This window comes from Entelurus aequoreus, linkage group LG07, assembly GCF_033978785.1.
Source record: "Entelurus aequoreus isolate RoL-2023_Sb linkage group LG07, RoL_Eaeq_v1.1, whole genome shotgun sequence".
NCBI lineage: Eukaryota > Metazoa > Chordata > Actinopteri > Syngnathiformes > Syngnathidae > Entelurus > Entelurus aequoreus.
Window position 1 is genome coordinate 39,305,941 of NC_084737.1, and position 26,763 is coordinate 39,332,703.

The 26,763-nt window shown below is 39.3% G+C and overlaps 2 protein-coding genes across 4 annotated transcripts in view; both read left to right on the top strand.

The window, feature by feature from the left end:
• The window catches only part of LOC133653833 (interleukin-17 receptor C), a 45,677-nt gene extending 36,678 nt beyond the window's left edge, over window positions 1-8,999 (top strand). For both annotated transcript variants that reach the window (XM_062053567.1, XM_062053568.1), the window contains exons 16-17: window positions 6,897-7,004; window positions 7,202-8,999. In XM_062053567.1, coding sequence (XP_061909551.1) covers window positions 6,897-7,004; window positions 7,202-8,082 — 989 coding nt within the window. In that variant the 3' untranslated portion in view covers window positions 8,083-8,999. The remainder of the gene's footprint in view (window positions 1-6,896; window positions 7,005-7,201) is intronic.
• Window positions 9,000-10,276: 1,277 nt separating this feature from the next.
• Window positions 10,277-26,666, top strand: LOC133653835 (protein disulfide isomerase Creld1). Of its 2 annotated transcripts, XM_062053570.1 has the most exons (11): window positions 10,277-10,549; window positions 16,340-16,460; window positions 16,532-16,614; window positions 16,863-16,973; window positions 17,060-17,151; window positions 18,922-19,101; window positions 19,200-19,295; window positions 19,375-19,458; window positions 24,174-24,269; window positions 25,616-25,756; window positions 25,831-26,666. In XM_062053570.1, exons 2-11 carry the CDS (start codon window positions 16,344-16,346, stop codon window positions 26,049-26,051), a joined length of 1,221 nt encoding a protein of 406 aa, XP_061909554.1. In that variant the 5' UTR covers window positions 10,277-10,549; window positions 16,340-16,343; the 3' UTR covers window positions 26,052-26,666. The 2 variants fall into 2 exon arrangements, with proteins under 2 accessions (XP_061909554.1, XP_061909555.1); XM_062053571.1 differs by lacking the exon at window positions 18,922-19,101.
• The last annotated feature ends 97 nt before the right edge of the window (window positions 26,667-26,763 follow it).

Below are 26,763 nucleotides of genomic sequence, written 5' to 3' on the forward strand. Positions count from 1 at the left end.
TGCAGTGTGTATATAAAACGTTGCTGGAGGGTTTTGAAGTTGTTTTAGAGGGCTTCGAAGGCTACAATGGTGACTCCCATTAGCCGCATCTTTCAATCTTTAAAGGCCTACTGAATTTTTTTTTTATTATTTAAACGGGAATAGCAGATCCATTCTATGTGTCATACTTGATCATTTCGCGATATTGCCATATTTTTGCTGAAAGGATTTAGTAGAGAAAATCGACGATAAAGTTCGCAACTTTTGCTCGCTGATAAAAAAAAAGCCTTGCCTGTACCGAAAGTAGCGTGATGTCACAGGAGCTAGTATTCCTCACAATTCCCCATTGTTTACAATGGAGCGAGAGAGATTCGGACCGAGAAAGTGATGATTACCCCATTAATTTGAGCGAGGATGAAAGATTCGTAGATGAGGAACGTTACAGTGAAGGACTTGAGAGGCAGTGATGGACGTATCTTTTTTCGCTCTGACCGTAACTTAGGTACAAGCTGGCTCATTGGATTCCGCACTCTCCTTTTTCTATTGTTGATCACGGATTTGTATTTTAAACCACCTCGGATACTATATCCTCTTGAAAATGAGAGTCGAGAACGCGAAATGGACATTCAGTGACTTTTATCTCCACGACAATACATCGGCGAAATGCTTTAGCTACGAGCTAACGTGATAGCATCGTGCTTTAACTGCATATAGAAACAAAAAAAATAAACCCCTGACTGGAAGGATAGATAGAAAATCAACAATACTATTAAACCATGGACATGTAAATACACGGTTAACGCTTTCCAGGCTGGCGAAGGTTAACAATGCTGTGCTAACGACGCCATTGAAGCTAACTTAGCAACCGGACCGCACAGAGCTATGCTAAAAACATTAGCTCTCCACCTACGCCAGCCAGCCCTCATCTGCTCATCAACACCCGTGCTCACCTGCGTTCCAGCGATCGGCAGAAGGACGAAGGACTTCACCCGATGCGTTTGGCGGCCCGGAGACGTAGGAAGTCAAGGTGAGGTCGGCGGCTAGCGCGGCTAGCGCTCCAACAAAGTCCTCCTACCGTGGTCGGTAGTAGTGGGTTTCAGTAGGCCTTTAAAATCGTTAAAGGCCTTCTGAAACCCACTGCTACCGACCACGCAGTCTGATAGTAGTGGGTTTCAGTAGGCCTTTAAAATCGTTAAAGGCCTACTGAAACCCACTACTACCGACCACGCAGTCTGATAGTTTATATATCAATGATGAAATCTTAACATTGCAACACATGCCAATACGGCCGGGTTAACTTATAAAGTGACATTTAAAATTTCCCGGGAAATATCCGTCTGAAACGTTGCGGTATGATGACGCATGCGCGTGACGAAGTCAGAGTAACGGAAGTTATGGTACCCCGTAGAATCCTATACAAAAAGCTCTGTTTTAATTTCATAATTCCACAGTATTCTGGACATCTTTTGCAATTTGTTTAATGAACAATGAAGGCTGCAAAGAAGACAGTTGTAGGTGAGATCGGTGTATTAGCAGCGGACTACAGCAACACAACCAGGAGGACTTTGTTGGAGCGCTAGCCGCGCTAGCGGCCGACCTCACCTTGACTTCCTACGTCTCCGGGCCGCCAAACGCATCGGGTGAAGTCCTTCGTCCTTCTACCGATCGCTGGAACGCAGGTGAGCACGGGTGTTGATGAGCAGATGAGGGCTGGCTGGCGTAGGTGGAGAGCTAATGTTTTTAGCATAGCTCTGTGCAGTCCGGTTGCTAAGTTAGCTTCAATGGCGTCGTTAGCACAGCATTGTTAACCTTCGCCAGCCTGGAAAGCATTAACCGTGTATTTACATGTCCACGGTTTAATAGTATTGTTGATTTTCTATCTATCCTTCCAGTCAGGGGTTTATTTTTTTTGTTTCTATATGCAGTTAAAGCACGATGCTATCACGTTAGCTCGTAGCTAAAGCATTTCGCCGATGTATTGTCGTGGAGATAAAAGGCACTGAATGTCCATTTCGCGTTCTCGACTCTCATTTTCAAGAGAATATAGTATCCGAGGTGGTTTAAAATACAAATCCGTGATCCACAATACAAAAAGGAGAGTGTGGAATCCAATGAGCCAGCTTGTACCTAAGTTACGGTCAGAGCGAAAAAAGATACGTCCTGCACTGCCTCTCAAGTCCTTCACTGTAACGTTCCTCATCTACGAATCTTTCATCCTCGCTCAAATTAATGGGGTAATCATCACTTTCTCGGTCCGAATCTCTCTCGCTCCATTGTAAACAATGGGGAATTGTGAGGAATACTAGCTCCTGTGACGTCACGCTACTTCCGGTACAGGCAAGGCTTTTTTTTATCAGCGAGCAAAAGTTGCGAACTTTATCATCGATTTTCTCTACTAAATCCTTTCAGCAAAAATATGGCAATATCGCGAAATGATCAAGTATGACACATAGAATGGATCTGCTATTCCCGTTTAAATAAAAAAAAAATCATTTCAGTAGGCCTTTAAAAAACAACAACAATGTGTGTTTGATTTGATTTTTATTAAGGATCCCCATTAGCTGGTTGCCTCAACAACCCACTAGTCTTCCTGGGGTCCACAATTCAATACAATTACAAGTAAAAGCATATAATTATAACTACACAATACAGAAAAAAAATAAAAGCATCAATAAAAAAACAAGCAAACAATTTACAGACACAGAATAATAATTACCATATAAATATAACAAACAAATCATCAATGAGCAAACTAATTTAAAAACTCAGATAAAATATTACTCTCTTTTTAAAAACCTGTTTACTTTCAATGCTGGTGAGAATTCGAGGCAGGTTATTCCAGAGCGATAAAGATCTATAAATAAAAGATTTCCGCAAAGCATTCTTCCTGGGACGAGGGAGTACAAAATGCCCCTCACTGGATGCCCTGGTATTGTGATTATGTATAGTGCTACTGTGAACTATTTGGGCCATGAGAAAAGCAGGAGTTTTACTACCGGTTACTGATTTGAACAATATAAGAGTATTAGCCAACAACCTGTTCTGCACTGTTAGCCAGGAAAGAGAAGCATGCATTTGGTTCACATTGGTTCTTAGTGAACAACCAAGAACCAGCCTTGCTGCCCTATTCTGGACAATCTGGAGCTTACTGATCTCACCACTTGCAGCAGACGCCCAGACTGTAGAACAATAGTCAATATGACACAAGACTAAACTCTTAACAATTTGACAAAGAAGAGGTGGATCAGCAAAACCAGCACATTTCCTGGAAATACCAACAGCCCTTCCCATCTTTGTAACTATATCACTGATATGATTTGACCAGGATAGAGTGCAGTCCAGCATCACTCCAAGGAGCTTGGCACTTCTGACCTGTTGAACTGTTGAAATACCTAGCCTCAAATCCAACTTTGGGTCACAAGATAACCCTTGCCTAGTCCCCAATATAATACTTTTTGTTTTTGAGGTGTTAAGGACAAGTCTGTTACATACTGTCCAGTCATGCACAGCTTTTAGTTCCTCACTCAATACTACATTAAGTACACTGCATGATGGTGCAGCATGATATAAGGTTGCATCATCAGCATAAAGAACCAATCTTGCACGCCCGGTAGCCCAAGGTAAATCATTGGTGAATATAGAAAAAAGTAAAGGTCCTAGGCAACTTCCCTGTGGAACACCACAATCCAAACTTCTGCTATTAGACAAGCTGCCATTAAGATACACCTGTTGTGATCTTGAGGACAAATAACTCTGTATCCACATTAAACTTGAAGTATTAAAACCATAACATTTAAGTTTCTCAATTAAAAGAGAGTGGTCAATCATGTCAAATGCAGCACTAAAATCTAACAGCACAGCTCCAACCAACATAGAATTATCTATAGCATTAAGCCAATCGTCCGTCATTTGTATAAGAGCCGTGGACGTAGAGTGGCCCGTTCTATATGCATGTTGAGAATCAGTTGCTAGCCCATTTGATTGAAAGTAAGCTTGAATTTGTGCATACACACATTTCTCCAGTATTTTACATAACCCAGGTAGGATGCTTATTGGTCTAGAATTGCCCTCATTGAAAGCCAATTTGGTATCCTTATGTAGAGGAGTAACCTTAGCCACCTTCCATATCTTTGGACACAGGCCCACTTGTAAACATTTATTAAAAATATGACAAACAGGCACTGATATGATACCAGCAGTCATTTTCAGTAATTTACTATCCAGGTTGTCTACACCAGCTACTTTGTTGTCAGGAAGAGAGTGTAGTAACCTCTCAACCTCACTGACTTCAACCTGATGAAAATTGAATTCACAGTCCTTATTATCCATTATAATATTCCTAATGAGGTCAGCTGATTTGTTGTTATTGGATATATGCATACCATGCCTTAATTGAGATACCTTGTCAACATAATAGTTATTAAAATGATTGGCAATGTCACATGGCTTAGTGAGTACCAACCCATTTGATTCCACAAAAGGTGTACAGACATTGTTCTTTCTACCCATGATTTCATTCAAAACATTCCATAAGTTTTTGCTATCATATCTCACATCATATAACCTCTGTTTGTAATATTCCCTTTTTTTCAGTTTGTTTAACTTTGTGACCTGGTTTCTTAAGGAACAGTACTTATGCCTGTCATCAATTAAACCAGAGTTGACGGAGGCTTTTTTAGCCATGTCTCTTTCTGTCATTAAACCTCTAAGTCCATTATCAATCCATGGGGCAGACTTAGTTTTGACAGAAAACTTCTTCAAAGGGGCATGCTTGTCCACAACACTCATGTACATTAACATAAATAAGTCCAGTGCAGCCTCAGGGTCTTCCTCACTGCACACCTCGTTCCAATTTAAACAGGATATTTCATCAATAAAACATTCTTCATCAAATCTCTTATAAGACCTTGTAAAAATAATTTTCGCTTTAGGTTTAGGAACCCTTGTCTTTCTAGTGACAGATATTATATTGTGGTCAGTAAAACCTACAGGAACCGAGACTGCTTTGGAGCATTGGTCCGGAACATTTGTATAAATATGATCAATGCATGTAGCTATAATAATACCATCACTATTACTACCTATTCTCGTGGGAGGGGCAACAATTTGGGACAGATTGCAAGCATTTAAAATGGATAGTAACTTATTTTTGTTTGTACACCCCTGTCCCAGCCAGTCAACATTCATATCACCCAGTAAATAGATTTCACTATTCGCATCTGATATCCTGTCAAACATCTCACATAACTCCTTCAGATACAGAGCATCAGCACTAGGAGGCCTATAGAAACAGCCTACTATAATTGGTTTCAAATAAGGCAGATAGACCTGCACACAAATAGCTTCAATACTCTCCCTCATCAAATCATTGCGCACTTTGATAGATAAATGATTCTGAACATAAATAGCCACCCCACCCCCAAACCTGTTCCTATCTTTTCTAAAAATTGAGAACCCCTCAATGGCTACAATTGAATCAGAAAAGGAATCATCAAGGTGGGTCTCAGGGTTCTTGTCTCTCATAATGATTGTGAACGATAGGCAACATTCCAAAACTAGTGCAGTTCCCCTTTAAATTAGTTTCTTATTCTCTTTTATTACATACAATTCATACAAAATAACAGTACACAATAACGAAACAAAAACTAAAACCGCTACGGATTACTCGTTGAATTTTTTTTGCCCTCAAAGTCCTCCTGTGTCCAAGGACATATTCCCTGAAGTTGCAAACGTTATCATGAACAACAAAAAAAGATTTTTAGGAAAATAAAAATATCCATATAATCCTTCTAGTATTGATCACACTGCCCTTGGTATCAACACTAACGATTTATGGTTCGATCCGTCTTCCCTTAAGTGCATGCCTGGCAGTGTTCGCTAAACAGCTGCAGGTGTTGTTATGATATTGTATAGCTCTAGACACTTATTAATTTACTTTTTATTTTCCTGTTAATAAATGCTTTCCTGTTAATAAATGCTTTCTGCAGTAACATGCTTCCATTTAGACTTCTTAAAGTACCAGTAGAGTGGAAAAACAAGTTGACTTTATATGCTTAAGTGTGTTTCATGGTATCCATTAAACCATATCAAATTGTATTTACAATCTGCAAAGTATGTAAAAACACTGTTTAAACATTACAAAATGCCACAAACTCAGTCAGCCATTTTGAATATTCCGCTCCGAATACCTTTGGCTATTTCTAGAGATTGACGTCACAATGGGAACGCTTCTTCACTCTGACCATATTATTAGATCAGTTACACTGAAAATTAGACAGAGATGTGTTGTCTATCATTCACGATCTCTATATAAGACATGAACACGTATGTTTTTCTTTTTTTATGCATTCTAAGTCGTAAATAAATAATTACATAAAATGTCCGCTAACAATGTAGTTAATGGGGGCTCTCTATTTCGCCCACAAACCCTCTAAATAACCATCCAAAACCAACAATACTCTTAACACATATCGTGACCTGAATATTAACCAAATATACTTGTTTTGTTGTTTCAAGCTCGCTTAGCAATTAGATTGTCTGCTCCTCCTTGTTCTTCTTCTGTGTGGTACATGTTTAGCCTTGTCCTCCAGTCCCCCAGTGATAGTATTACTTAAAAAAATTACTTTATTTGCTGCAATGGAGGATTTTTACCTAGGCGAGCGTCTCTGCACTGTGTATGGAGATACTGTAAACATTTAGCTGTGACAGCTATTTCTTCTTGTCCACTGAGCGTTGAAAATAGGAATCGACCTTTAAACAATAGAACATTTCGGGAAGATTCGAAATGTTGATCCCGGTTCCCATCAATGCCCGATGCTCAATCCTAATCACAAATACAAACTGTATCATCTCATAAATTCATGACTCTTGCATGTATGATAAATGCAACTCCCCTCTCTTGCCTCTTTATCATGCAGATGATCGCATCAGGTGGGGTGCACAAGCTGTGGCAATTTTAATTCTTCTAGGCGTTGTTGCAATTTTGGGACTTTTCATCCATTCTCTCACCAAGAGGGGAGCTGCAGGTTAGTTAAATCATTCAGATTGACTTGTTTTATTTCATTGCATTGCTACTTGCTAGCATTTTTTTTTTTTACAAAATCCCATTAAGTTTAGTTTTTATTGCTGAATAAAGTTATCAGTAGCGCACACTTAGTAACCATAATTCTACTTTTCACCTGCCTGATAATAAATGTGATTCTCTTGGTATGATCATTTATAGATTGGCTGTATATCCAGAAGCCAGTGTTGCTAGTGTGCTCATCGGAGCAGTCAGCACACATATCTGCTGCGTGTGCACTGGCTTCTCTGCTTCAGGGGGATCTGAGTGCCACAGTCCACATGGCGCTGTCTGCCCAAAGCTCACAAAGACAGGCTGGCACAGGGACTACTGTAGCGGATCTGGGACCTCTTCCTTGGCTGTACGGGCAGTGGGAGGCTGTGCGCGAGGCACAAGGAAAAGTATTAATCATCTGGAGTCCCGAGGCTGAAAGGACGTGTCAGAAGTGGTGGGAGCGTACAAGACATTGCAAAGATGAGGAGAGCCGTGAGAACAGGATGGAAGATGATTGCAAGCACGATGCAAGGCGACTGGGTAAACCGAAGAAAGAGGATTGTGTGAGAACATGCAAGGACAAAGACTGTGAAATGCAGGACAGTCCTTCTGCAGTGATAGAACCTGTGTTCACAGCTGCTCTGTCTTGCCTAGAGGGGGCGCTACACGAGCGCAAAGGTCAGGAAGTCGCATTTGTCTACTTCCAGGGCCTCTGCCACAGCAGGGACTTCCCAAAGATTTTCCGAGATGTTCCCCGCTACTGTATCCCTCAGGACTTCAGTGGTCTGATCCAGGAGCTTGGAGGCATGAGGAGAAGCAGTACTACATCTTGGTGGCACTGTTGGCCCAGACTTGTGTCAAAGGGGATGTCAGTGTGGCTGGTGCGCCAGTTAACAGACAAACTGCAAACGCTGTTGCCTCAGACTCATAGGACGAAAGGTCCAAAGTGCAGAGTTACGTCTTTCAGGCGGATGATGTCTGTACAAAATACACAAGGAACAATGCAAGAGCATGAGGCTCTCTCGCAAAGGACAGCAGAGATGCTTTAAAGCAGGGGTGTCCATTAGGTTGATCGTGGAGGGTGTGTCAGTCGATCGCTAGCCAGGCATTAAAAAAAGTAGACCTAAAAACTATGACGTTACTTTCGTCACTTGATTGACATTCACGGGACCCGAGGATCTTGTTTGATAGCGCTGGCTGCTGCAAGCTCATTATTAAGAAAAAAAACGGCAGGGAGGTGAGAAACAATTTTTATTTCAACAGACTCTCGCGCCGTACCTGCTATCAAAACCCTAAAGACCGACCGCACAGTTACTGTCTTCACAATGAAAGCGCTGCTCTATTCTGCCTGCTAACAAAATACGAGTCTCAGAAAGCTAGCACACACAAGCTAGAAAGCTACGGAGTTTGCCGTCAATGTATTTCTTGTAAAGTGTATGAAAACAAGTATGGAAGCTGGACAAATAAGATGCCGAAAATCAACCACTTTAATGTAATATTGGACAGAAAGAAGGACTTTTTTTGTCTTCCATTTGAAAATGTGGAAGTTATCTGCACTACTGTCTGATTCTAATCAACACAAGTCATCAGAATCAGGTAATACACCAACTTATATTCTTGTCTTCATGAAAGAAAGGAATCTTTATGTGTTAAACATTCTTGTATTATCATTAAACACCTTTAACATGTTAACAAAAACGTCTCTTTCATAAATAAATGAATAGGAATTATAAATATATACAACAAGTAACTTTTTGGTTGGCCAACGGTTTACGGCAAGTGTGGGAGTCGGTTCTGAAGTATGAAGTAAAGAGCGGACGTGACGACAGGCTGTCCTCACTCAGGTCCGCACGGACCTGGAGGGGGAGTTGTCACGCCAATTTTCTTCCCATTACAAAAACCTTCCTACCCCCATTTACTTCCGGGGTCATTTCTGCTTACGTAATTTCCTCTTACGTCTTTGATAGCGATCGATAGCACTTTGTTTGACTCTTTTTTATAATACAGCGTTAACAAAACGTCTGTATTAATCGGACAAGTATTAATCTGACAAATTAACTTGAGGATATTCCTGACTGCACATTTGACTCGTGGACATATGCGGAAATGAATAACAGTGTCCAATAAGTTAATTCATTATCAATCAACATTATTAAACTTTATTAAAACTAAATGTATTCGTTAAATTCAGTTTTTTTTAGTTCTCTGTGTAAGTGAACTAAATTAAAATGACATTTATGTGCACATATGTACCTCAGTGAAGTCAGATGACCCGTGGTCAGACAAACGACAGTATTTAGAATAAGAACATAAAAATAAAGAAAAACCTTGGGTATTTCTTCAAGACTTTTAATTTAGTTCACTTACACAGAGAACTAAAAAAAACGGAATTTAACGAATAAATTTAGTTTTAATAATGTTGATTGATAATGAATTAACTTATTGTACACTGTTATTCATTTCCGCATATGTCCACGAGTCAAATGTGCAGTCAGGAATATCCTCAAATTAATTTGTCAGATTAATACTTGTCCGATTAATACAGACGTTTTGTAAACGCTGTATTATAAAAAAGAGTCAAACGAAGTGCTATCGATCGCTGTCAAAGACGTAAGAGGAAATGACGTAAGCGGAAATGACCCCGGAAGTAAATGGGGGTAGGAAGGTTTTTGTAATGGGAAGAAAATTGGCGTGACAGCGTACCTTAAATCCGGCTGAAAATCGGGAGAATGGTTGTCCTGGGAGATTTTCGAGAGAGGCACTGAAATTCGGGAGTCTCCCGGAAAATTCGGGAGGGTTGGCAAGTATGAATAATTCATCAACATCATTATTGGCATTATTTGATTTCATTGTCAAAACAATTAATTTATAAATAATATAGATAGGCTCCAACAGGATGGATGGATGGATTTTCAAAACTATCTGCAAATCTACCTCGATAATTTATTGAAATTACTGTTTTTTTTTAATCTTATTTACCTACTTCATAATTAATCATTAATACACAGCTACGTCGATAATGCACTTTTTTTTTTTTTTACACGTAAACAATTAAAATGTAAATACTGTACTCAAAATAGCAACAAGCTGCTCACATCATCTGTAAATTTTTCGAATTTACTGTTTCAAGCAAATCATCCCTCTTGAATGAAACACAAAATCAAACACTTGTGAATGTTTTAATTTGAAATCAATAAACGCAGTCACGCAGACCTGTGACGTCATTCTGGTTTAAATGACTGTGATTGGTCGACGGTCAACTCGGGTTTGGGGCGGGGCTTCTATCTCTGACTCAGAAGCAACTAGAAAGAAGCTCAGGTTCATTCAGAAATTCACGCGTTATATCACTGTGTGTCAACTACTTACCTTTTCACTTTTACTACTTTTGCCGATTAAAATGGCGCACTAAACACGTTTAATCCGGCTTCCCAAAATATGACGTTGTGTCTCCCGTGTGTGGCGCACGAAGGGACATCCTCAGTAGAGCAGCGGACCAAGAGGCTCTCCTGACTTGAGGTAACATAGCGGCTCGGCTAACTGTTAGCTCATTTGACACTCACTGTTTGTAGAGTAAGCGACAACAGCGACGTCCATTCATTGCAGAGTTTACTTTAAAATGCACGTTAAATGAAGCTAAATCGCGTTAGCCAAGGCTGCTAGGCGGCTAACTCTTGACCTTATGGCAGCTACTTGGCTAACTGGCGTTGGTGCTGATGCTGAGCTGGCTAAATCGAGATAGGAGTGGTTTGTCTGTGACAAATGTGGTGTATTATCTGTATTATCACGTTACACTGCAACGTTACGTACTCTCTATTTGTAGTGGGATAACCCAGCTGCAAAAAACACGCTCGTAAAATAATCAACTGATTATTTATGTGAATATTTCCTAGATCCATCTAAATATTTAGTGCAGCAGACTACACAACATTTGTAAAAAAATACTTGTATTTGCTATTCTACATAAGGTAATATGAAATACAGTCATTAAAAATATAAATACTATTATGTTGAATTATATCAGGATGAGTTGGTCTTATAGTAGAGTGGTGGCACTGGTGGTAATAAGATAAGGCAAGGCTAATTTATTTATAGAGCACAAAGCAATTTAAAGTACTTTACAGAAGGCAAACATGAAAATACTAAATTAAAGTTAAAGTACCAATGATTGTCACACACACACTAGGTGTAGTGAGATTATCCTCTGCATTTGACTCATCACCCTCACCCCCTGGGACATGAGGGGAGCAGTGAGCGGCAGCGGGGGCCACGCCCGGGAATCATTTTTGGTGATTTAACCCCCAATTCCAACCCTTGATGCTGAGTGATAAGCAGGGAGGTAATGGGTCTCATTTTTATAGTCTTTGGTATGACCGGGTTTGAACTCACGACCTACCGATCTCAGGGCGGACACTCTAACCCAGGGGTGTCAAACGTACGGCCCGTGGGCCGGATCAGGCCCCCGAACAGGTTTTATCCGGCCCGCGGGATAAGTTTGCTAAATATAAAAATGAGCCGAAATTTTGGAATGAAAGAAACCGCCGTTCTAAATGTGTCCACTAGATGTCGCAATAGCAATTCTTTGTATCATTGGGGATGATGCTACATATGTAAAAAAAAAAAAAAAGAAGTAACCACATGATGTGAGTGCACCAGTCCAGGAAAATGATCAAACTACATGAATAACATGATTTTGATATTTTTTTTTTTTATCTTGATAGATTGAAAATCAACACCAATGATTTGACTGATGAATATTATCACATAATTTATTCAGAAAGTATAAATAATGACAAATAAAGATAGAATACTGTTAACCACAACATGTAAGTGTAAAAAAAAAACCAACAACATTATGATTTGTACATTTTCAGAATGTGCTTGTTCTATTTAAAAAAAAAAGAAAACAATCTGAAGTTGTCTTTATTTTTAAGTTATCGTGCTGTGATTTTACCAGTCCGGCCCACTTGGGAGTAGATTTTCCTCCATGTGGCCCCCGATCTAAAATGAGTTTGACACCCCTGCTCTAACCACTCTGTCACTGAGCAGGTGAATAATCATCATAATACATCAAAATACTTTCAGTTGTCAATAGGGATGATGTTTGATAAGAAATTATCGAGTTCGAGTCTATTATCGAATCCTCTTATCGAACCGATTCCTTATTGTTTCTCTTATCGGGTCCAGATAGGTTGTTGTTTATGGAAAAAAAAACACAATATTTGGTTTAACAAAAGCCCACTTTTATTATATAAGAAAACAATTTAATCTAAAAAATAAATAAATATTGACTGTTGCCCCCCTAAAAAAAAAAAAAAAAAAAAATATTGACTGTTGTTACCCAAAGTATGTTAAGTGGGATTTTTCAGAAAAACAAATATATACAGTAACACAAAAACAACCTGTCTCTGTGATCACTATAGGTGTATAAATAATAATATAGTGTTAAATAAAATCAGTCCCTCGGGCACAAAACTGAAAATAATACAGCTCTCCAAAAAGTGCACTTCTGCTGCTATTTGGCATAACTGTTTGTTATGATGCTTTGACATTTTTGCACTTTATTTCTTTATTGAAAGAAAATTCTTTGAAGAGAAAAGTTGTTTGCAAATGTGGTTACAATGCTAAAAAATTAAAAGTTAAAGCTAAAAAAAGAAATACACTTTATTGAGTTAACATTATTTCTTTATAGGGGGAAAGATGTTATGAGCTAGGGAATATAACAACTACACTACCCATCATGCAACGGGAGTGACGAGCATGCGCGGTAGCCCCGAAAAGTGTTGCATGTCGTCACCCGTGAAAGTAAACGTCAAGAATTAAGCCAACACGCCTCGTCTGCATTATTTATAATTAGACAGACAACACATATACAGTGTGATTTTGTTTTGTTTACAAGGAAAGAAAAACAAAAGTTGAAAAAGGGAGATCATGTCATATATGTAGGGATGATACTCGAAACCGGTTTTCCCGGTTGTTCGATAAGAAAAGAACCGAGGGGTTCGAATATAGAACCAACTCTTTTTCTTTACTATAGTGGTCTCGATAACGGGTACCGGTTTTTAAAAAGGGATTCGAGTCCGAGGACTCGGTTCTTTTCTTATCGAACAACCGGGAAAACCGGTTTCGAGTATCATCCCTAGTTGTCAAATACACTGTTAAATAAAAGTGTTTTTAGTCTGGATTTGAATATTGCCAACATTGAGGCCTGTCTTACATCACCAGGAAGACTATTCTAGATCTTAGGAGCATAAAACTGAACATAATTTCACCATGTTTTGTCCTGACTCTGGGCACCAGCAGGAGACCACTCCCTGTGGTCCTGGGTTCGATCCTGGGCTCGGGATCTTTCTGTGTGGAGTTTGCATGTTCTGCCCGTGACTGCGTGGGTTCCCTATGGGTAATCCGGCTTCCAAAGACATGCACCTGTTGATTGGCAACACTAACATGGCCCTACTGTGTGAATGTGAGTGTGAATGTTGTCTAAGTGTGTTGGCCCTGTGATGAAGTGAAGTGTGAAGTGAATTATATTTATATAGCGCTTTTCTCTAGTGACTCAAAGCGCTTTACATAGTGAAACCCAATATCTAAGTTACATTTAAACCAGTGTGGGTGGCATTGGGAGCAGGTGGGTTAAATGTCTTGCCCAAGGACACAACGACAGTGACTAGGATGGCGGAAGCGGGGATCGAACCTGCAACCCTCAAGTTGCTGGCACGGCCGCTCTACCAACCGAGCTATACCGCCCTAAGGTGGCGACTTGTCCAGGGTGAACCCCGCCTTCTGCCCAAATGCAGCTGGGATAGGCTCCAGCACCTCCCCGTGACCCCTAAAGGGACAAGTGGTAGAAAATGGATGGATGGGTGTCAGAGATGTACTTTGGCGCAAGACCATAAAGTCTATTCTCTGAGCAACAGGAAGCCAATGCAGTGACCTAAGCACTGGATTAATATGGTCATATTTCCTGGTTCTAGTCAGGACTTCAGTAGCAGCATTCTGGATGTACTGCAGCTGCTTTACAGCTCATTAAGAGAGCCCATTGAGAAAAAAACATTGCAGTAGTCTAGCCTGCTGGATTATTCTTTCTAAATCTGATTTAGACATTATTTTTCTGATTTTGGCAATGTTTTTCAGATGGTAAAAAGCTGTTGATGTTGACTTAATGTGACTGTCATAGTTTAAGTCTAAGTCCATTATTACCCCAAGTAAAGTATTTCTGATTCTGATTTCGCTTAACCTCATTATGTTTCAGGGAGAATGTCTCAAAGTGACTAATAATAGTTTCTCTTTGTTTCTGTGGGCCAAAGACAATGATTTCAGTTTTGTCTGAGTTTAAATTGTTTTGCATCCACACAATGATCTCTTCGATGCAGTGACAAACTGTTTTAACAGTTGGCACTTTGCAGTTTTATTTTGGTAAATATTCGTAAAAGTTTTCAAGATTGTACTATCCACATCTGGGAGGATACAGAAGACTCCCAGGGGAGGTGCAGCAGTTTAAGAAGAATTAGAAAATACATGTTTTTAAAACTCAAGATATGTCAAAATAAAGACAACCTTTAGCAACATTAAGGTTAGCCAATTTGCGTGAGGGTGAAAAAATATGAAACTTTTTTTTTCAAACATGCGTAGAGAAGCCTTTATTTATTTTTATTTGTATATAACAAAGCTATCCTCTGTGACGCTACCTAAGGGCAGATGAAGTGGTATCATATCCATGAGGAAGGACGTTTTCTGAAAACAGACCATCAGCATGCTTCTTCTTTTAAAAGTGGAGCAAACAAATTGGTATATTTTATGATAGATCATCCTCAGGTTTTGGTGGTAATAACAAACATGCTATATGGACACATATTACATATTGTAACATATCTAAGTAGTCAATTTTGCATATTAGGGTGCAATTTAATTTGTAAACACTTGGAACATTTACAAATGTTAATGTAAAAAATGTTGGTACGCATATTAAAATGGGGATGGGTACTGTATGCCTCCTCTGGGACGCACCAGAATTAGGACTGGGCGATTATATGATCGTGATTGATAATCGTAATTAATTTGAGTTAGATCACGGTGATCAGCTATTAGCATTTTTACCTCGATCAAACATGGCGGAAATGTCTGTTAGAATGTACTGCAGTAGCAAACAGTACGGAAGCAATAATGCTTGGTATAATCCTGCACGGAACAAACCGCCGTTATTGGCTGTGATCCTGTGTGTGTCTGTGAATGTGTGCGTTTGTTAGTGTGAAAATTTGTCCATGTGTTTGTGTGACAATCCTGTTCGACCGTTACGAAAGTGAGTCTCGTGGTGTCGTAATTATTCTTCAATCTACGGTGTGCCTCTTCCCCATTACACAGCTGGAAGTGCAGCCCAGAAAAAAAAAAAAAAGACATGTGACTAATGACCCTGCAGTAGAAGTTTAAACAAATCATTGAGAAGGAGCAGCAACTTCAGTGGCAGACTTTAGTTTCACTGCAGTTTAGCATAATCCTACCCTTAATTGGGATTTGCAGGCAGGCACAGAATGTCTTTGTGACTGAACTACTGTATTGGCCCCGACTGGGAGAATAAACACACCCACTAATTTAATCAGAAAAAGGCATTTTTATGTATAAATATTTAATCAGACTTTTTGTTTGTGTCTGCAAATATTCAACTGCTGCAGACAGACACTTTGTCTAAAAATAATTTTTGTGTTTGTGGATAAAAAACACCCCCACAAAATGTGCCAAAAAAGCAGTAAAACTGTGGCCCTAAAACGGAGGTACGGACCGTAGCATGAGTTACATGTACTGTTGTCAGCTGCTAGCATATATTATCTTGATCAAACATGGTGGAAATGTCTGTTTCAAGATACTGCAGTAGTAAACAGTAGAAATGCTGTACTTGCTATAATCCTGCACGGGACAATTTGCCTTTAATAAAAAAAAAAAAAATTGTGATATTAATCGAGATCGGATGATATGAAAACATTTATTGGGATAATTTTTTTGCCATATTGCTTAGCCCTGACCAGAAGATTTTAGAGGAGAAAACATGTCTTTTTTCAAAGTTGACCAACAAATGTCAGTTATGTCAAAGGCCAAATTAATAGATTTTTATTTGCTAAAGTGAGCGAGTAAACAGTCCAGTATGAGGTCAGAACTAGCAGCCCTTAACTATATACAGTAATATTTTCTAAGGGAAGCCTTACTGTGCCATACTTTGAAACCTTGTTTCTAGAAGATGTTTTGTGGCAGACATTGTGTTTGTCTATAGTGCATCTCTAGTTTATCGTGTTATTTATGTGTGTAATCTTTTCAAAGCATCATGTGGTGGGCTTGGCCATTCCTGCCTGCTCTGATGCTTCTGTCGGAACTTTCGGTGGTGAGGGTCCAGACGGCACCATGCCAGACCTGCCAGAAACTTGCTGAGAGTTTAATAAAGGTACTTCAGTTAAATGTTATGCACGTTGACCTCCTACTGCTCAGTGCTTCAAGATTATCCTCCTTTTGTAGGGCTTGGAGAGAACGGCCAACAAAAACTTTGGGGGAGGCAACACTGCCTGGGAGGAAGAGAAACTGGCAAAGTATGCTCGCAGGTAAAGAAGACATACAGACAAAATAAGGAAAGAGTTACTAGGTACACCCTTTATACCGTCTAATGAGCTACGATACAAGGTTTTGTTGAACTACATTGAGTCATAAGAAGGGCACATTATAAGAAACACCCTAATCAAATCATTATCATCATAAAGGCTGACTTTTGATACATTTAGTGTACTGAATCTTATTAGACAAAGCTGCTGTTTCTAACGGCATATGTATTTACTGTGTTTGTCCATTACAGTGAGACTCGCCTCCTGGAGATAGTGGAGAGTGCATGTGAGAAAACAGACTTTGAATGCAACCAACTGCTGGAGCAGATAGAGGACCAGGTGGAGACATGGTGGTTCCACAGGTACAGTAAATGTAGTTTGTGCTTAATGTTGGACAGTATAGAATAGATTGTGCTGATCAATGATGTACACTGCATGTGTCCTGCAGACAGCAAGAAGCTCCTGACCTGTGGGAGTGGCTATGCATAGAAGAGCTGAGACTCTGCTGTCCTCCTGGACACTTTGGACCTGACTGCAAAGGTGGGGCTGCCTTCATTCATGCAGAATTAATCACTGACTCTCATTTGCATGTCCTCGCTGTGCATGTATGGTTTTCTCCAAGTACTCTAGCTTCCTCACACACTCTAAAAACATTTACATTTAGGTTAATTAGAGACTATAAATCAGAGGTCTCCAACCATGTTTCTTGTGAGAGCTACTTTGGCAAAATATAATGGCCAAGCTCTACTTATTTGGTGCCATGTATATTTTCATAGCTTAATTCAACCCAAACAAATTGAATTAGCTTGTTTTGTCAGAACATAAACAATATGTTGCTATTTACAACTCATTTTGTATTTAAACAAATGTTTGTTAATATCCATCTTGTATTTCAAAATACATGTATTTCTGGTGTATCAGATTATAAAATTAAAATATACTGCTAAGAAATATAAACGCAACACTTTTGTTTTTTTCCTATTTTTCATGAGTGAAACTCAAAAATCTAAAACTTTTACTATATATCCAAAAGGCCTATTCCTCTCAAATATTGTTGTAAATTTGTTATACACACATTATAATACACATTATTTATTACATATGTATATATTATCATGCCTGTAATTTACATAATCATATAAAGCATCTAAAGATCTTAAATTATTAAATTATTCATCATTATCATTTAATTTGATCCCTAATTCACTTTCCTAAATTCAGTATTAAGGAAGTTACAGTAACGTTTGTTAGAAGATCATATGATGCCATTCCATATTGTTTTACAATGGACTTAAAAGCTGCAAAACTTTATTATTTATCCCAACTCAATGACATTTTCAACATCTGTAGAGTTCAGCATTTTTGTTTTTGTTTTAGTTGAGTTTAATGTTTACCTTAATGTACCATACTTATACAGATCAATAACACACACATAGATGGTTGTTTAAAGTGGCAAACATGACAGGACATGTCCCAATAATTCCAGGTAAAAAATAAATAAATTGGTCAAACAAACATGGTCAAATTTCCATTAAAATGTCACATGAGCACTGATAAGTAATAATCCTACACACTGTAACTTAATCCCTATTCAATGTTGCAATGCGTGTGTAAACGTGTTAAATTTGAGTTTCACTTTTTTTTCCACTTGAGATCCCTATGACTTAAGTATGCATATAATTTTGAAACCAAACTAGAGGGAAAAGTTCAACAAACATGATAAACCAATATTTGAAGCATAAAAATACATACAACCAGCGATAAAGCCTAATTTTAAAGGGAAGTCCCAGTAGTTTCAAATCTCACCTCTGCACAGTAATTGATTTAATAATTGGTATAACAACATAATGTACATTTCACATGTTTATCGTTTTCTTTACCTCAATGATGTTACAGTACTTACATCTGAAAATGGCACTTCTAACTCTTTAGAGTTAGCATTTGTGTGGTTGAGCAATGTGACGTCCATGAACAAACCACTTTTTGAACGATGTAAGTGAACTCTGAAAATCGATGACCAATTTCTATCTTATACTATCGTGTGAATTCGTACTCATTGTTCACATAAGAGCCATTCAAAGTATTTAATCGTTCGGCCAGTGTAAAGCAGCTGTTTGCGCTGCATAATAACACGTCACATTACTGGAACCTAATGGCGAGCTACTCGGAGAAGCATGGCAAGTTACTGGTAGCTCGCAGCGAACAAGCGGTATAGAAAATGAATGAATGAATGAATTTAATCTTTTGATCTATTCAAAATACTTGGAATATATGCACCTTATTTCTAATATATACCCCTATCAAATACAGAGTGTCCATCGGGGCTTGATGGTGTGTGTGGAGGTTTAGGCCGCTGTGAAGGTGAGGGAACTCGAATGGGAGATGGAGAATGTGTCTGCGATCCTGGATATTCGGGTCCCTTGTGCCAAAACTGTGCTGATGGGTACTACAGAGAGAAAAGGGTTAATAGCAGCACTGGAGCCTGTGCAGGTGCCTCAGATTTAGACATTTTACAAGTAGTGATTATTGTCTTTTATAAGGGCATTCATGTTTGACTCATTCTGTGTCGCCTTCCACATCAATGACAGCTTGCTTCTACTCATGTAAGAAATGCTCATCGCCACAGGACTACAAATGTCTTGACTGCAAACCCGGCTGGATGCTTCACGACAACAAATGCGTGGGTAAGTGTGATGAATGAGGCCATGCAGTGAATTGGTAGCCATCATGGAACATCATTTTACTAATTTTTGTGTCCCTTAGACATTGACGAGTGTGGTACGGAGCTGTCTCGTTGTCCTTCTAACACATACTGTCACAATACGGACGGATCCCATGAGTGCAGAGGTAAGCGCTCCCGCTAGAGTTGTCACTCTTAGGCCATTGTCCACACCAACACGGATATTCTTAAAAAGCTTTTCTAGTGTTAAAAAGATCTCCATCCAAGGGAGTGTAATTTCAAAACAGTCTTGGCCTACACAAAAAAATGATGCACATTTTGTCCAATCAGAAACCCAGAAAGAGCAGTCACAGCTGACTGTGACATTACGCCTCTGTTGTGAAGTGAAGTGAATTACATTTATATAGCGCTTTTTCTCAAGTGACTCAAAGCGCTTTATATTGTGAAACCCAATATCTAAGTTACATTTAAACCAGTGTGGGTGGCACTGGGAGCAGGTGGGTAAAGTGTCTTGCCCACGGACACAACAGCAGTGACTAGTTACTGTTATGTTTATTACACTGGATGTTAGGGGTGTGGGAAAAAATCGATTCGAATTGGAATCGCGATTCTCATGTTGTGCGATTCAGAATCGATTCTCATTTTTAAAAAATCTATTTTTTTTAAATGTATTTATTTATTTAATTTTTTTTTATTTTTTTTAATTAATCAATCCAACAAAACAATACCAGCAATACCATAACAATGCAATCCAATTACAAAACCAAACCCGACCCAGTAACACTCAGAACTGCAATAAACAGAGCAAATGAGAGGAGACACAAACACGACACAGAACAAACCAAAAGTAGTGAAACAAAAATGAATATTATCAATATTAGTTACAATTTCAACATAGCAGTGATTAAAAATCCCTCATTGACATTATCATTAGACATCTAAAAAAAATTAAAAAAAGAGCAATAGTGTCACAGTGGCTTACACTTGCATCGCATCTCATAAGCTTGACAACACACTGTGTCCAATATTTTCACAGAGATAAAATAAGTCATATTTTTGGTTAATTTAATAGTTAAAACAAATTTACATTATTGCAATCAGTTGATAAAACATTGTCCTTTACAATTATAAAAGCTTTTTACACAAATCTACTACTCTGCTTGCATGTCAGCAGGCTGGGGTAGATCCTGCTGAAATCCTATGTATTGAATGAATAGAGAATCGTTTTAAATCGGGAGAAAAATCGTTTTTTAATCGAGAATCGTGTTGAATTGGAAAAAAAAAAAATCGATTTTAAATCGAATCGTGACCCCGAGAATCGATATTGAATCAAATTGTGGGACACCCAAAGATTCACAGCCCTACTGGATGTACAATGACATGTTTGAAATCAGCCCATTAAACATTATGAATGTTTTATATTAATCGCCAAAAAGGTATTTGCTGCTGCATGAAATTAAGCCAACACTTGTGGCGTTAAAAATAATCTGTTCCTCAGTATAGTGATATATTACATGTACAATGAAATTAACATTATCTTGAAAATTAGCGCACACTTACACAAAGCGCAGGAAACATCTGGATGTTTTTTACAGTCGCCACTGCATGAAATTAAACCCATATGAGTTGGTAAATAATGTCATTTTCTATTGGTAAATGACAGTTAAAACATGAAATAATACCGCAACTTTTTATGACAATAACTAAAAAGTTGTTCTGTAAGCTCAACGCCCGACCAGGATCTTGTCCATAACCGCCATCGAGTGTCAAAGCAGAATTGGAGAGTGTAGCAGCAGCATATTGATGTGTCTTTTAAGCAATGAGAGTGAAAGTAGTAGTATGTTTACCTTTAAACATACAGTACGATACGTCCTCATAGCGTGTTTAAAGCTAGTGTTGTTTACCATATTTTTTTGGAAATGACGGTGCACAATTGTAACGTCAAGCCAGGATAAGCCATAAGTCCCTGTTTAACATGTCCATACGCACACGCTGAAGTAGGGCTGCACGATAAATCAATTTTAAATCGGAATCCGATTAATTAAATATGACGATGTTTGGGGGGGGGAAAAGAACATCGTATTGATGTTCCTGTCCAACATCTCTCGCACCTCTACGCTAGGTTTCTCCTTCCTGGGGGAGCCCTGTCCACTCAAGTCTGAACCCCTGGCGCTCCCCACACACATGTCAATATTTCCCATTTATTAATTTATTTGTGGCCACAAATAAACTCACAAATACAGCTTTGGTGCTACTGGGTTCACCCTTTTTCATAAACAAATTATAATGGAAGTGGGGCGGATGAATTATGAATCTGCTTCACACCTGCTTTGCCAGACAATTACCAGTAAACGCAGCAGAAAAGGTCTGTGGTGCCAATTTTGCGACTTTGACGCTATATTTAACGAGGACACGTATGCAAAAAAAGTGAAAGAGAATGTGTCTTTGCGTCATGCATTTATTAGGTAATCAAATACAAACGGTCACAATAGGCGAAGTATTCGCTGTGCGAGTTGAAATCCTCCTCCACAACGAGCATACAACTGTGTGCAGAATGTTATGTTTGTTGTTTATTTCAATAATGGAGGAACAACAACTTTCAGTAACACAGGAACGATTGCTTTACAACTCTGCAGGAAGCCGCTTTCTGATCATCTCTTCAGGATGCACCGTTTTTGGGGGGTCTTACGTATGTCCTTCCACTTCAACTGCTTCCTCTCCCCGTCATCATATTGTTGTTTTAACGCTTCCGTATCGAGTCTACTGACAGATAAGTTATATACTAAGGTGTACTATAAGCTACTTTGTATTACAAATAGCAACAGCGGATGATGCATGTGCATGTACGAGATAGTCTGCCCCACAACCAGAGGATAGAGAAAAAGAAGGAACTTGTTGACTACAACGTCGGACTACAATAGCAGACACTAAGCTAAGCTCTTCAAGTAAATTTTGACCATATATGGAGATATCCGCTGACGCCACCAATTGGAAAAAAATCACAAGTTGTGCAAACGGTTCGTTTGAAGGAAGTATAACAGAAAACAAGATTGTTTTATAAATATCTGCCGTGCCTCCATGGTTTGTTGTTTACATTTTTGGGACTTGTGCGGATTCCAAATACACAAAAAACGATTACCAATAAGTAAGAAAAGTTGGTTTTGCATAATAGGACCCCTTTAATGTAACGTGTTAATAAACCTGTCCGAAACAAATAAATCATAATCAAATCATAACACAACGCAGCTTAGAGACACTCTTTTGTCATTTTTCAAAAAGGCATAATATAATGAGAAAAGATTGATGCAAATAATTAACACAAATATTTGTCTTTAAATATCCGTACATCCATCTTCTTCCACTTATCCAATGTTGGGTCACTGGGGCAGCAGCCTAAGCAGAAAAGCACAGACTTCCCTCATCCCTGCTACTTCATCCAGCGATTCCCGGGGGATCCCGAGGCGTTCCCAGGCCAGCTGGGAGACAAAGTTTCTCCACCGTGTCCTGGGTGTTCCCTGTGGTCTCCTACCGGTCGGACGCGCCCTAAACACCTTCCCAGAGAGGCGTTTGGGTGGCATACTGACCAGATGCCCAAACCACCTCATCTGGCTCACCTCGATGTGTAGCGCAACGGCGTTACTCTGATCCTGAGTGACAGAGCTTCTCACCCTATCTCCAAGGGCGAGCCCCGCCACTTGACGGAGGAAACTCATCTCGGCCGATTGTACCCGTGATCTTGTCCTTTCGGTCATAACCCGAAGCTCATGACCATAAGTGAGTATAGGAACGTAGATCAACCAGTAAATGGAGAGCTTTGCTTTCTGGCTCAGATCGTTTTCCACCACGACAGACCGATGCAGGGTCCGCATCACTGCAGACACCACACCGCTCACTCGTGAACAAGACCTTGAGGTACTTGAACTCCTCCACTTGGGGCAGGATCTCCTCTCCAATGGCACGCCACCTTTCTTTGGGCGAGAACCATGGATTTGGATTTGGAAGTGCTGATTTTCATTTCGGTCGCTTCACGGTCATCTGCAATCCGATCCAGTGAGAGCTTAAGATCCTGGCCAGATGAAGCCAGCAGGACCACATTGTCTGCTAAAAGCACAGACCTAATCCTGCAGCCTCCAAACTGGATCCCCTCAACATTCTCACTGCGCCTAGAAATTCTGTTCATAAAAGTTGTGAAGAGAATCAGTGACAAACGGCAGCCCAGGCGGAGTCCAACCCTCTTTAAATATATGTACAAACCCTGTTTCCATATGAGTTGGGAAATTGTGTTAGATGTAAATATAAACGGAATACAATGATTTGCAAATCCTTTTCACCCCATATTCAATTGAATGCACTACAAAGACAAGATATTTGATGTTCAAACTCATAACTCAACTGAATATGGGTTGAAAATGATTTGCAAATCATTGTATTCCGTTTATATTGACATCTACCACAATTTCCCAACTCATATGGAAACGGGGTTTGTATAACATTTTATAGCCTTTTATTATTGTATTTCATTACAATTTTATTTACAATCCCTAACTCTCTGTTGTCATATGAAGTTTTTTTAACACAAAAATCCAAATCGGAATCAAAAACCGATTTTTTAGAGAAAATGATCGGGATTTTATTTTTGGTTTATAATCGTTCAGTCCTACGCTGAAGACTTGACTTATGAAACTCCTCACCCTTTGGAGCGTTTTCAAAAGTTTGAGTTTTTAAGGGCAAAAGTACATGTTTACACATGGATAAAAAGCCAAAACAAAAGTGTCCGTGTTTGTGTAGACATGGCTTGGAATGAATGCACCTTATCTGCTTGTATTTTTTCTAACTTGAAAATGTGTCAATATTAATGTTGTTTCTGTTCTCCAATGCTTAGGATGTGACCAGGCATGTGTGGGCTGCATGGGCAGTGGTCCTGCCCGCTGTAAGAAATGTGCACGTGGCTACAAATTGAAAGGAGCCAAGTGTCTCGGTAAAGATATTGCTTGTTTTTTTAGCGTCGCCGCTTTAATGTGTCAGCTTAGCAAAACTGACCACCCTTCCACTGGATGCGTAACGGCGCTGCCATGGAACTTCTCCGGCATCCGCCAATCCCCACCACTGTTCTGATGCGCATTGTTTGTAGTAAAGTGAACCACAGACAGTTTATTCTGTCCTTCCAGAGGAGCAGAAGCAAATAAACTTGGTGCTGCCATTCGAGATAAACTGCTGCTGAATGTCTCAAGATTTGCAGTCCTTCAGGCAGGAATTTCATGGCGGCCACGAAGGGCTTTGCTCTCATTGTCCCTCTGTTTGGCCGTGTGCCTCTCGGAAAAATTATATACGCCATGGTCACATTGGCCATAATGCCCCAACAGATGCATCGTTTTTCCTCTGCTGAGTTTTTCATGCCATTACGACTTTGACCAGTGGTGGGTTTAAACCGCCACAGTCCCACACACAGCACAGTGTTATACAACACACAGCATCACAGGGCCAAAAAGGGGTAAAGTGTTTGAAAACCACATAAAGAAAACACTCTTGTCCTTGCACTAAAAAAAATAAAGCCTCAACATGTTATCGTCACTGTGGACAATATAAATACAAAATTATTAAGGAATAAACAACCCTGTGAAATAAACAGATGTATTTATTTAATTAATTGAAAGTAATACATATTTAAAATGTAATTACCTTTAACCTTTAAGATACATTAATAATGACCTTGGACTTCAATTCATTGCTTTATTTGATGGCCTTCCTGCTCTGACATTTAGCCTTTGTGCCCTCAAAAGATTGACGACACCGTCTTACACCTAACCCCGAAATTCCAGGCCTGCCGTCCCTCAATACTCAAAGTGTGACGACTCTAGACTTGACTCATGGGAAAGACGACAGTTTGGTCTTGCAGAACGACTACTTTATTTTACTATTTGTATCAAGCTACAACATAACAGTAACATAATCCCTGGCGAGTTTTGTACACACAAACATCTCATTCAACTCTTGCTAACTACTCCCCTGCTTTCCCATCCCCCATATCAGCTAGTATTTGACAAAGGCCCCCATATAGCTGTCCAGGATATGCCAGTAATATCATTATTTCATTTTGAACCTCCAGAATCGGCATGTCCTCATCCATTTGTGTCAACTAAGTAAAATTACGTCTGAAAACCTTTGACAAGTTTACTTCAGGTCATTAGGATGTTTCAAAGTGTGGAATACAATCTGCCTTGAACACATAGTATTTTATTTTGAAAGTACAATACCTTCACTATGGCTAGGATCTTATTCATGGTGGATTGTTTAAGAAAACAACTGTGTTGTTTCCTCTGACAGACGTAGATGAATGTAGTGAACGTGCAATAGCGTGCCCAGGACTCAATGAGGCGTGCATCAACGAGGTAGGCTCCTTCCACTGTGACTGTGCTGATGGCTTCATCAGAAGAGACAGCATTTGTGTTGAAAATAAGCCTCCAGGTAAAATTACTATGCAAACATACATTCCACATTTACCTATGTTTTGACTTTAAACTTTAACTTTGTCTTCCTAGTTGATCCAGAGAAAGGGCTTTTTGATGACATGACAGACGACGAGGTTCTTGTTCTGCAACAGATGTTCTTTGGTGTCGTGATCTGTGCCTTGGCGACGCTGGCTGCAAAGGGCGACATGGTTTTTACTGCTATTTTTATTGGCGGCGTGGCCGCGATGGCAGGTTACTGGCTGACGGAGAAGGGGGACTACGTGTTGGATGGATTCCTGAAGGGTCGCTAGGATGTTGGAGGATTTGCTGCATGTAAGTGTGAACTACTGACAGCTCAGCTGGGGCTGGGTAATTTTGTAGCCTTAGTGGGATTCCAATGGGTTGAGAAGTCATTGGAAGGGTCTTTAGTATGTTTGTGTTCATCGATGGAGAACATCTCAACCTGAAGACTACGGCACTGAGAAGTGTGAAGAGGAATGAAACCACACTGCACTGATTTTTAAAGGAACTGAATTCCGTACCTCATTTGTTAGAGAAAATGGTTTTGCAAAGACCTCAACTGATTGTTCAAGTCATTTACGATATTAACTAATCTTCAACATGTCACCATGTCCATTGTTTTTCATATATCTCAATGCTGTGAAGTATGGAATACCAATGAAGTTCATCACAACTCTGGGAATCTCCATTATTGAATCCTTCTCTGCAGTAACAATGCATGACACTGAAATGAAAGAACAAGTCATGATATGCATTTATTTATAGTCTTTGGCATGGATGACATGTAACAGATGCAGAATCATGCCCCTGCTACAAAATGTATAAGGGAATTTGCTTAGTTTCAAGCTATTATTTTTGCCTTTAATTTATTTGTCCAAAAATATTTATTAAACACATTTTTATTTTATTTCTGTTGACATATCCTGTGTATACTGTTAATTTATTCAAACAAATTCATTTCCCACCTGTTCGTCAGACTTAACTTTTGTTGTGATAAGTTGT

Coding starts and splice junctions, on each gene's coding strand:
- LOC133653835 (XM_062053570.1), top strand. CDS start 16,344: ATGTGGTGGGCTTGGCCATTCCTGCCTGCTCTGATGCTTCTGTCGGAA. Junction 16,974..17,059: donor GAGACATGGTGGTTCCACAG/GTACAGTAAATG, acceptor TGTGTCCTGCAG/ACAGCAAGAAGCTCCTGACC. Junction 19,459..24,173: donor CGGATCCCATGAGTGCAGAG/GTAAGCGCTCCC, acceptor TCCAATGCTTAG/GATGTGACCAGGCATGTGTG.